Below are 11,904 nucleotides of genomic sequence, written 5' to 3'. Positions count from 1 at the left end.
CGTGTCATGTTAGTTTTGAGGATTTTGGCATGCATGTGCATGAATGGCTGTAATCTCCAGTAGTTTATGTAATGGAATTTGGTGGAGATACATGAGCCACAGATTCAATCTCGTTTCATGATAGTGTCGATTATTTTTGTGAACTACTGTAATCTATACTGGTTCTATAAGGAAAATGAGTGTGGAGACATGGCCGCTTCATTACTTTGAACAAAAAATGACCTCGATTATATGTACTGCCCGTCATACATGTACTGGACAAAATCCTGTGTAATTAATTTTATCCGTGTGCATTAGACAGATTCTTTGTAAATGAATAAGTTTAATATTAAGGAGAAGAGGCAGAAACAAGTCACATAATCAAACGTATTTGTTATTAGATGTTCTTGGTAAAGAAAACAAAGTTAATAGGAAGGGAAAACGTAAAATCTAATCTTAGCATATTGACATACATTTAGATGTGTAACATATCAACATCTACGGCACCAAATGTGCTTAATTAGATTCATTATGAAATATATATTTATGTATATAGTTGATATTGTATATATTTGCAGATTTTCCTATAGGCCAGGTCAAACATAATGTTTTTAGTTGTAGGACTTCAATTATTTTGAATTGAAGGGAGCAATAAGAAACCAAATGGTTGATAGTCTAACAATTCAGGTAACTAAATCAGTTGTTGATTAAGGTGCTGCCCATGTATGTGCGTGGGTGTCTTTGCTTGTTTCAAAAAGAAGGAGATTCATGCATGTGGGAGCTCATCATCAACATGAGCACGTGATGCTAAAGCATCCTATCTTGAGAAACCTAATAGTCAATTGACGTTGCATAGATACGGGAGCCACTTTGCTCTAATGAGCACACTAATTAATCCTTACCGTGATGTTAGAGCAAAGGACGAATCTTCTACACAAATGAACACACTAATTTGTTGGTTCCGAAAGGGAAAGCTTCAGCTAACCCTCTACAGGAGGACAAGATATTCTTACCGTGCCCTGTTTAATTCTCAGGGTCCTTTCTATCATGCCCACCACCGTGCCCCCTTTTCAACACCCCAGCTAGCTAGTGCATGTATAGTGTGCGCGTGTGTGTATATACAGACCCACCAACCTTCTCCCCTTTCATAGCCAAGCTAACGAGCAGTAGCACATCGATCAGCAAACGGGCGTCCGGCAGGCACTCAACACAAAACACAAATATGCGTTCAGCTCGCGACCTCCGCCTCGCGGTCTCGGCCCTCCTCCTCCTCCTCCTGCTTTCAGCCGGCGTCCTGGCGGCAAGAGCCCAGCATGAAATCGGTGAGCTCTGCTCCGCTCTCTCAAACCAAACGAATATCTTATATATTATATTAAATCCAGCGCATGTACCTGTATTTCTCGATTAATTCTTCCACCATTAATTAATTTTACCAAATGGAGTATATCTCTTGCATGCAGACGATGAGTCAGAGTTCAACTACATCCGCGGGTCCAAGAACGGGCCGGAGAACTGGGGCAAGATCAAGGAGGAGTGGGCGACGTGCGGTACCGGGCAGATGCAGTCGCCTATCGACCTCTCCGACCACCGTACCTCACGGGCACCCAATCTCGGCTACCTCAACCACTCCTACCTCCCTGTAGAGGCCTCCATCGTCAACCGCGGCCACGACATCATGGTCAAGTTCAACGGCGACGCCGGGAGCCTGTGGATCAACGGCACCGCGTACCACCTCAGGCAGGTTCACTGGCACTCCCCCAGCGAGCACCGTGTAAACGGACGCCGGTACAACCTCGAGCTTCACATGGTTCACCTCAGCGCCGAGAACAAGACTGCCGTGATCGGCATCCTCTACAAGATCGGCAGGCGCGACCATTTCCTCCACGAGGTACGTTAGGTTTCTCTAACTCTATCCATCTGCTGCCAACCAATATATATCATTCTTTAATCCGGCACGGGGTTTATGTTGTAAAACTAATCCGCTGTGCAGCTCGAGTCTTACCTGCGGAGGATAGCAGACACCAAGGAGAAGGAGGAGATGGTAGGCGTGGTGGATCCCTGGGAGGCGAGGGGAGATGGCGAAGCCTACTATCGGTACATGGGCTCCCTCACAACGCCGGCGTGCGACGAGGGGGTCATCTGGACCGTCATCAAGAGGGTACCTACGTTGTTAATGACTTTTACCGGCCATATTTAGAACCCAAATTCTAAACTTACGGGAAATCAGCTTAGGGGCACATGGTCACTAACCCCCCGATATTCTCTAACAATAGTGATCGAAATTTTAAAGTAGATACATGCTTTTGCAGGTTGGCACTAACGCTGTTGATATTCTCTAACAATAGTGATCAAAATTTCAAAATTAGATACTTACTTTTGCAGGTTGCCACCGTGTCGAGTCACCAACTGAAGCTTCTCACCGACGCCGTCCATGACGTAATTAAGTTGTTAAACTGATTAACTTCTCCAATCTTTTGTCAAGAAAGCGAAGTGCATATATTTGTATGTTTGTACTGTGTGTAGGGCTTTGAGATGAATGCGAGACCCCTTCAGAAGGTGAACGGAAGAGATATCAGCTTTTTCTGCCCTGATGATCACCATGAGCGCTATTACGCTGCTGCTGATCAGTAATTAGCATTAAACTTCAGCAAGCGTGAGGGATAGACAGCATGCGTGTTAATGTAAGATAAGCTCCTTACATACCTTAATTTGACAAGCTTATTGTTGTCGATACATAGTTGTTTCTAATGGAAACTGTATATTTTCCCATGCCCTTAGTTGTTGGAAACCACGAAGAAGAACGACCGATTCCATGGAGCATTGCAACGATCGTGACTCGGCACCAAGCGGAGATGTTTCTGGTCTTGGCACGGTTGTTAATTCCATAGTAAAGTCGAAGTCACAGACGTGTCGTTGTTGTTATCTTCAATACTTGGATGACATGTGCTCAATCTAGTACGCTGTCTTATTTGAGTTTTCTTCTTTATTAATATTTAAATAAAAAGTGCCTCAATCACGGCTGGTTGTGCCATCTTGTTGCTAAGATGTGCTAGCTAATGGATTTATTTCTTCATCATTGCACATCAGATCCAATCCATCTTATTATGTTCTATCATTGTCATCTTTAACTACAGTTTTTTTTCAGCTTTTATTTGAATTTATGTATTCTTCTTCTTCAAGAAAGTGTGCTGCAGCATCTCAAAAAACAAGTGTGTTACAGATCTATATTTGTTGCTCTTCCTTCTTTACCGCACTATATGCACCTGCTAGCACGCTCAGTTCAGTGAGATACTGAGATAGTGCTATGCTTGTTGTTGCATGTGCATGGCATGTACGTTTTCAGGTAAGTCTTGACACTTATGAATTGAGCCATGCATGATGCATGTGATCGACCAGGCAGCTTCTGCACTGTAAACCGTCCATGACGGGAGGATCTCCCGTACGACGTCGTGCTCACTTTTCCGGGGCCCTTGTCAATTGTCCCTATCGGCCTATCCCATAGGCTGCGAGACATCACATGAAATTATACGAGAGAGACGGAGACAGAGCGCCAAGAAGTCTAGATTCACTTGATACATTGGTGCCTACCTTCGTCGATTCTGCCGATGTCCCATTCATAAGATTATTTTAGGTTTGTACTCTGTTGTTAATTAACCTGCCGATTTGTGGAGTAGGTACGAAAATGTGGAGCAGGTAACAAAATATGGGTAGATTATTCAAAATGTTATCTGCCGTGCGGAGGACACTGAAATTCATGTCATCTTCAACTTCTTCTCCACGGCTTTATTCGAAAAGGTAGCTAGTAAACGCAAACTCATGCAAGAGTTGCTTTTTGTTGCTAGTAACTTGCTCGTTTGGACTTATACTAGTCAGATGCCCATTCAACTAAGTTCTCGCTCCATCTGTTCTAGTCTGACAAAATATATAGTGGAACACATCAAATTTGCAGGTGGAGCATCTTTTCCCAATCTTAGTGTTCACACTGCAAAGTAGAACATATGGAAATTAATTAGTACATGAATAAACAAAAGGTGCAGAGGCGACGGTGCACAAGTTTATCCTGTGCAGCCTGCTCAGATCTGAGGGTTAAAAACCCGCGCTACTACTATCAACTTATAGTAGCGCGGGTTTATAACCCTCACTACTACTATGGCATGTCCCGGGTAGGCACGGTAGAGACCAATTAGTAGTAGCGAGGGTTAAAAACCCGCGCTACTAGTAAGTAGCAGTAGCGAGGGGTATAAACCCGTGCAACTAGTAAGCGTCTGTGTATAAGCTTTTCCCTAGTAGTGATATATATGTATTTATTTCAAAACAGGGCTACCAACAAAATATATAAACATGAAGAATATGGCGGTCTACTGTCAAACTTCATCGAGTGTGGAACTCGGCAAAGAAACAGTAGGCAGTCTGCAGCCAAATTTCACCGAGTGTGGAACTCGGCAAATATGTAATTAGCAAGTCAGTGGTCAAAATTTCGCCGAGTTCATTTAGTCGATACAACTCGGCGACATGTGGAACAGGTGACGACAACGTGCCACGCGGCCATCCCTTAATGGTTGGAGTTTGCCGAGTTGCAAACTCGGCAAACTCTTTGCCCAATTTATGTTCTAAGAACTGGGCGAAGTTTGGCACTGGGTAATAAAGTTGTGCCAGGCGGCACGCCCTAATTGGTCACATGTTTTCTGCGTGTGGAAATCGGCAAACAATTGCCCAATTCTGCTGAATGATGAACCAGGTAGATTTTTTGTACTAGGCAATGCGTTCTGCCACATGGATTATTTCAATTGGTGAGGCTTCGTCGAGATTTAGGATGAAAAACTCGGTGAACGTTTGTGCCATGTCGCAAGTCCATTAACGGTGCGTTCGTTGTGATGGTGAGGTCCGCCAAGTTTTTTCTCGGCAAGAACTTGGCAAACATTGTTGACATATGCACCAAGTTCTCAATAGAATGCACTCGGCAGTATTAATGATTGTCGGGCCCCGTCCAAACGAGTGCGCTGAGCCGAGTTTGGCGCTCAGTGAAGATTTCACCGAGTTTAATAAGTGCTCTGCCAAGTTTCTTTGAAACACGGCATAAACGTTGATTCTAGTAGTGTAAGAGCCCCCACTGGTGTAAGCCCCCCATCACGACGACCATCTTTAGCATCATCCATCCCCACCACATCCCCACCATGAGTTCTACCTTGGCCGGGCGAGTGCGTCATATGGTTCGGCGCCCTTGTCGCGCTTGCAACGTTCCTTCATCTTGGAATGGTGCTGGGTGCTCCAGCCGATGTCCTTCACGAAGACACATGTGGCTTCACGGCATGTTCTCGCTGAGGCCTAGGCTCCAAACTGGTCGAAGATGAAGGAGTCTAAGGCCCACCGCCTGCGCCTGCTCATTCAAGAGTTTCTCTGTTTGGCTACCATCTAATCCGAGCACGACGCCCACCACAAGGTAGAGGACGACCACCGCAAGGCCCATGAGGCAGCCGAGAGGCTGCAACGCAAGTGGGACGCTGCATCCCAGGACAGATGCCACAGTGGCGCCCATGGCTAGAGCGGCGGCGATCGCACTAGCGGTGTCCTTGAAGGACATGCATCGTAGATCGCCGTTGTCCAGTAGAGTTTTGGTTTAGATTAAGTTAATTCCATATAGTTTGCTTGTAATATATCGGAACCGCAATAAAATTTTGAATTTGAATTGTAGAAAATAGGGGATAAATGGGCGATAGCATTAGGTAGTTGGGTATCTACCCTCTAAGATGCCCTTAGATTCAATATGTTGGTGCACTAGAGTGAATGACATACGTGTTGTTGGGAGACAATGTGACGGGGATCGCGACAACTGCGGAGTAAAATTACAATGGGGTGCATTTGTACTTTCAGCGTAGATTCACCAAAATTTTGGAAATTTCATTAATTTTTTTGCATACTGAAATATTTCCTTTTCAGTCAAAATATTTCATGAATTATGGTAGTACCCACGAATTCAAACATTTTTTTGCTACTTCTGAATTTTTTTTAAGAAATTGGTTATATCTCGATCAAATTCAAGTGGATATTTCAGTCTATTTGCCGGGATGAAAACTGAAATTCAGTTAAATTCAGTGATTTAATATATTTCTGAAACTGAAATTCAAAACCGTTGTTGTCCATGTATTCACGGCGAGTAGCTGTAGCTTTTCTTAAATTTTGTTCGGCCGGATCGATCCATGCACCGATGGTGCACATACTCGAACTATCTGCGGAAAGAAATCTGTCAAATACTGGCTTTATGGCTGGACTTTGAATGCACTGCTATCGGGCAGCAGATTATCGCTGGGTACAGGTCAATATTTATGGAAGGCATTGATTGCACGATTGCGCCGCTGATTGTTCTTCCCCTTACATCTCTTTCTCACTTCCATCCCCGCCTTCCACAGATCTGATCCACTCCCCCCACCTTCCCCTCGTCCTTGGCCTCGTCATGAGCACCTCCACGGCTCTCATGGCGGCGGCATCGCTGCTGCTGCTGCTGGTGTCGCTGGCGGCGGCGGCGGACATCCAGATGGCGCACAGGGAGAGGAGCGAGGAGGAGACGCGGCGGATCTTCGTGGAGTGGAAGGCCAAGTACGGGAGGAGCGCCGGTACGCGATCTTCAAGGACAACCTGCTGCGGAACATCGATCAGCAGAGCGCCGCCGGGATCGAGCGGCAGCTCAACAATTTCTCCGACCACACCCATGGTGAGGACTTCAGAGCCTTTCGCGGCGCCTGTTACCTTCCACTAGATGGCTACGGCGACTGGACGAATACCAAGGGAGCGTGGATTGCATACATGCTGTTTGTTTCTACTTTCGTTGCTGTTCTTGCATGTTGTAAATTGCGTGCATAGTCCTGCCATTTGGACCAAGTGGCCTGTGGGTAGGGAAGATTCGTGCGACTGGTGGTATATTTCTGTTCGATGTGATCCTCGATTGACTCGGATTTTTCACCTGCAACAGCTTCACTATCCACATCAATAGAAAGCAGATGATGTGTTAGGTATTTGGTAGCAATGGCTATTGCAACGAGCTCCAAGAAGGAGACGTGTTTCGTAGCCAAGGAACGCAATTATTTGAGGTAGGACACAGTTTAGTAGCTAAGAGCATCTCCAGCCGTTGGGCGGACGTGTAAAATCGCCGCCTGGGGGCGAGCCGGCGCTAAACTCGGCGTGGGGGCTTTCGGCTTCCGAGCCGCCGGCCCCATAGTCGCCCCCAGAAGGCGTTTAAAAAAAAGAAATTTGGCTAAAATTCGGCAAACTAGACAAATATTCGGCTAAAGTTCGGCGATTACATAAAAACTTTACAAACATGACATTACAAAGTTTAAAAAAAACGGCCGCAACTACTACTACGGGTCGAAGAATGCCTTGAGCGCGGCGAAGTCTCCGACGTTGCCGCCATCCTCGCCGTCGTCCTCGTCGGCCTTCTCCTGCCCGGCGTCGCCCTGGCGTTCCAGTGGCGGTGGCGCGTCATTGTCGCTATCGTCAAGGACGACGATGCCTCCCTCGTCGCGGCCAAGGCGCCGAGCGGCGAACTGCTCGTGGGCACGCCGTCGCGTCGCCGGGGAAGCGCTCGCCCATCGTCGATGCTCGGCTTGGGGAGAAGGGGGGATCGTCGGCGGCAGGTGCACGCGGAGAGAGGGAGGTAGAGCACGGCGGGGTGTGGCCAGAGGCGAGGGCTAGGCGTCGGCTTTTATAGCCGGACGCCGTGTGTACGCGTGACGGGAGGGGGCGTCGCCGCGCCGCCCGTGAGGAATCAATGGAAGGCTGACAGGCGGCAGCCTTGGCATTGATTCCCCGCGGAAAACCGAGGCGGTGTGAGGACGACGAGCGCCTGTCCCTGACGCGGCGGGCCCGCGGTTAGTTCGCGCCAAAATCGCTCGCCCCGGCGCTCCCAGGCGCCCCCCAACGCGCCGGATTCAGCCTGGGTCCGCCAGCCCCAATTTTGACCCAACCCAGCGAAAAACGGGCTCCTAGAGGCGTGACTGGGCCAATTTTCACCCGCCGCCGCTAAAAAATCGCTTAAGGGGACGCATTGGGAACGCGGCTGGAGATGCTCTAAGGAACACTTACAACTTACAAGACGCAACACCGCCGCCGCAGCCATTCCTGATCCTAGCCGAGATGCCCCTTCACTAAGGTCGATCTCTTTCTTTTTTTTTGCGGACAGAAGATTTGTTTTATATAGATATCAAGTTTGTGTTGCTTACCATATATAACACGTGATTTTTGTGGATAGAAGGTGGATCCAATTTGACTGGAGCATCCGCCTTCAAGCGAGACGCAACGGGCCGGCCTAGTTCGGGGCTCCGCTGCACACGCGTGTATGTTGTTTGGTTCGCTGTGGTTACTTTCTTTTTCTTTTATTATTTTTAATTGTTGCTTTTTTATTTGCTGGTTCTTTTCTTCTTTGTCTGTTTTTTCTTCATTTTTTCCTACTTTTCTTTTATTTTTGCGCTTTTATTTTTCTAATATGGTGAACATTGTTAAAATACAAACTGAACATTTTTCTAGTGTTCCTAATTTTCCTTTATTTCTGCACTTTTATTTTTCTAATATATGGTGAACATTGTTAAAATGCAAACTGAACATTTATTTAGTGTACGGTGAATTTATTTTGTATTACACGATGAACTTTTTTAAATACACACTAAACATTTTACTTCTTATACACTGTTCTTTTTTATATACAGTGAACTTTTCTTAATGTACGGTAAAGTTTTCTTCTTATACGGTGAACCTTTTTTTAACATACTAACCTGTTTTTCTAATATATTTTTTCTATTTTTCTATATTGGTTTTTAATTTAGCTCTATGTAAATTCTAACAATTTCTTTTTAGAAAAGATGCCATACAATCACAAAGAAAAAAAAAAAAGGAAGCCCGCTGAAATGAGCTCGTGAGCATGGGTTGGCCAATTTGCGCCTCGCTTCAGGCGTCCGGTCGTGTATTTGAGGTGTGTCAAATAGGAGCACTCCTTCACTCGTGCTACAATGACTTACAACGGTAGGCTACCTTGAGCATTGTTGGGCTGAAACATCTACAACACCCATTGATGCCCATTGAACTTGTGGTTTGGTTTGCGCTCCCTCTCCTGGAGCAAGATGGTGTCGCGTGCCATTGACGTCTAATCACTGTTTGATGTTTGATGGGTTTGCGCTCCCTCTCCTGGAACTTGTGGTTAGCATTGCGTGCCATTGACGTCTGAACATATGATTGCTGCTTCAATCAAACTTGATCACCCACATTCAATCGAAGTTCTTGTTTTATCTGCTTGATTTTTCATAATGTGTTTAGCTCGCGAAAAATGTAGGCACATCACATCCTGCATTTGATGTCGTTCTTCCAACCAAACATTCAGTTTAGGCAATAATGTTCTATTCTCTACGTGATACCCAGATGTCGTCATTCCCTTGGCCCATAATGAAAGAGGTTTTGCCCAAAGTTGACTAAAAAGCGTAATTAAACCATAATTCGGCAACTGCCAACCAAACACCGCAAAGAAGTTTCAAGACATTGTTTCACGTGCTCTATTTGGCCCCCAATTTAATTCAGAATGATGCTAGGGACTCATCTTTAACTCGACCCCTTGCAGCTTGAATATCTCCCGCCAGACTGCGAGTAAAGACATAATCGCTATCTAAAGTCGAGGCCTCCGACATACCGTGAAGCTTATATATGTGATCAATGTAGACTTGTGCTATGGTATGAACTGTATAAGGCTACGTGAGCCACTGGCAGAAAACTGGCATACATGGAAAGACTATCAACAAGCACCAGAATGTAGTTATAGTGTCCTGATTGCGGTAATCCCCCAATGAAATCCACTGATACCAAATCTCAGCATCGCTTGGCTATGGGCAAAGGATGAAGTTGTCCTGGGTACTAAGAATGATCAGGCTCATCTTGCTGACATTCCTTGCATGACTTCACATAATCTTTAATACGTTGTTTCATCCCCGGCTAGGCAAGCAGGTGCTTGATCCTGCGATAAGTTGATGGGGATCCTGAATGTCGCCCAACTGAGTTGTCGTGCAACCAACACATTATCTGATACTGTAATTTTCATTATTTCCCAAGTAGACACGACCTCTGAAACATATGATCCCATAGTGAAAGTGAATTTACCCCTACAACTAGGCCACGTCTAGTTGTAGAATACACTATTGTGCTTTTGGGTTACTTCAATATCCCTTCACTATTTCTTGGAGCCATGCCACTTGAAAAATGGAAAATGCAACTGTGTTGATGATTCAATTGGACGACGTGAGAGAGCATTGACATCACTATTTTTCAGTGCCTTGTGGTAGAAAATGTGATGTTGCAGACCCAACAATTTTGTAAAGGCCTTATGCTGCCATGGGGTATGGCTTCACTATTCTTCCAAATGAACCAAACTATTTGATTAATCTTGATGGCAAATTCTGAAAAATGCAAGTATACACTATAGGAGATATGCCCTAGAGGCAATAATAAATGTTATTGATTATCTCCTTGTTCATAATTATGTTTATGCTCCATGCTAAAACTGCTATGGTTCTCGAGTCTACAATAACACGAGGCTCGGAGGAAGACTCATATGCACGTGTGGAATAATAAATGGTAAGAAGTATTCCTAGTATGGCCTCTAAGACTAGCTCAAGTGTTGCATGATGGTTCTGTTTTCCTGGTCATGGGCATGACTATGCCGACAACTTTGAGGGCACTATGTTAGGAGAACACTTGTGTTGAATCGACCCAATTGATGTGCTATGAGATACATTCGTCACAATTTAATGGTTTATAACACAGATAAAGTTTATATTTGCATAATTCCTTAGACCATGAGAGTATCGAGTTTCTTCATGCTTGCTTCATGAACTTTGGGGTTTGTTAAACGTCATCCATAAATGGGTGACTATTACGGGGGCTTACGGGTTCATGAAAAAGTATGTCAAGTAACTTGATAGCTCAATATTGGGATTTGCTCCTGCGACGATGGAGAGACATCTCTGGGCCCTCTCGGTGTTACGGTATGCATCATCGTCTGGCCAGACACAGTATGATTTGATCACAGGGATGTCGGAACACGAAAACGAGAAAAGAGAATAAAACCGGTAACGAGGTAACCATAGTGGACAAGTTGTTGATCCACGGGGATGCAAGTAAATCTCACCTCAGGTATTTGTAACATATAGCGAAGCAACAGGAATAGCACACAACAACTGGAGGTTCACTCGAATATTTATTCGTGTGGGTATAGGGGTCAATATGGGTGTCCACGGCTCCGATGTTGATCATTGATCGGAAAGATTTCCGGCCATGTCTATACTTCACCGAACCTATAGGGTCACACGCTTAAGGGTTATCTATCTGCTGAATACTAGACAGGGAGTCTAAGAGAAATTCGCCGAAGAAGTTTCGGAGACACAGGAAAGGTTCCGGAAAGAGAACACCGGAATAGTTTCGGTAAAACCGAAAAGTTGTTTGGGGGTATTCCATTAAGTCAAATTGGTTACGGGACATGCCTGATAATTCTTAGAGGGTGCCAGAATTATTCTGGAAACTTCTGGGAATTTTCCGGGATAAAAACCGAAAATGTTCTGGAGCTGCCGAAACCACTTTAGATGCTTTTCGCAGATGAAAATCACTAATCTGGGATTGTTCCGGAACGCATTGAAAATTATTTTAGTGGGTACTGGAAATGTTTTAAGCCCACATAAATATTTTCAGTTCAAAAGGACGCTGAAAAATGTCGTCGTGAATAGTGAAAGTGCTTTTTGGATATTTTTATGTAAAACCACCTTTTAGGGCTTTTCCCAAAAGGCTTCTAGAAGGACTTGGGGATCAAGGAACCCCCTTTGGGGGGCCCCGATGAAGGTGGGATGTTCAAAGTGCAGCTCCTCCATGGAGCTCCACTTGTCATCCCTTTATGCCCTT

The 11,904-nt window shown here is 45.2% G+C and overlaps 1 protein-coding gene and 1 non-coding gene across 2 annotated transcripts; both read left to right on the top strand.

Annotated features, from left to right (window-relative positions):
* Positions 1 to 1,034: 1,034 nt before the first annotated feature.
* On the top strand, positions 1,035 to 3,010 carry LOC109753768 (alpha carbonic anhydrase 5). The gene is made up of 6 exons (XM_020312692.4): positions 1,035 to 1,301; positions 1,440 to 1,867; positions 1,970 to 2,137; positions 2,362 to 2,415; positions 2,503 to 2,660; positions 2,758 to 3,010. The coding sequence occupies exons 1-5, from the start codon at positions 1,073 to 1,075 to the stop codon at positions 2,608 to 2,610; spliced, it is 987 nt and encodes a 328-aa protein (XP_020168281.1). The 5' UTR covers positions 1,035 to 1,072; the 3' UTR covers positions 2,611 to 2,660; positions 2,758 to 3,010.
* A 3,143-nt stretch (positions 3,011 to 6,153) lies between these two features.
* On the top strand, positions 6,154 to 8,610 carry LOC109753771 (uncharacterized). The gene is made up of 2 exons (XR_012189943.1): positions 6,154 to 6,688; positions 8,225 to 8,610. It is a non-coding gene; the product is annotated as an uncharacterized protein (transcript).
* The last annotated feature ends 3,294 nt before the right edge of the window (positions 8,611 to 11,904 follow it).

Source organism: Aegilops tauschii, chromosome 7 (genome assembly GCF_002575655.3).
Source record: "Aegilops tauschii subsp. strangulata cultivar AL8/78 chromosome 7, Aet v6.0, whole genome shotgun sequence".
In the NCBI taxonomy this organism is placed as follows: domain Eukaryota; kingdom Viridiplantae; phylum Streptophyta; class Magnoliopsida; order Poales; family Poaceae; genus Aegilops; species Aegilops tauschii.
Note: the sequence above shows the minus strand (reverse complement) of the source record. Positions and strands in the feature narration are given on the sequence as shown.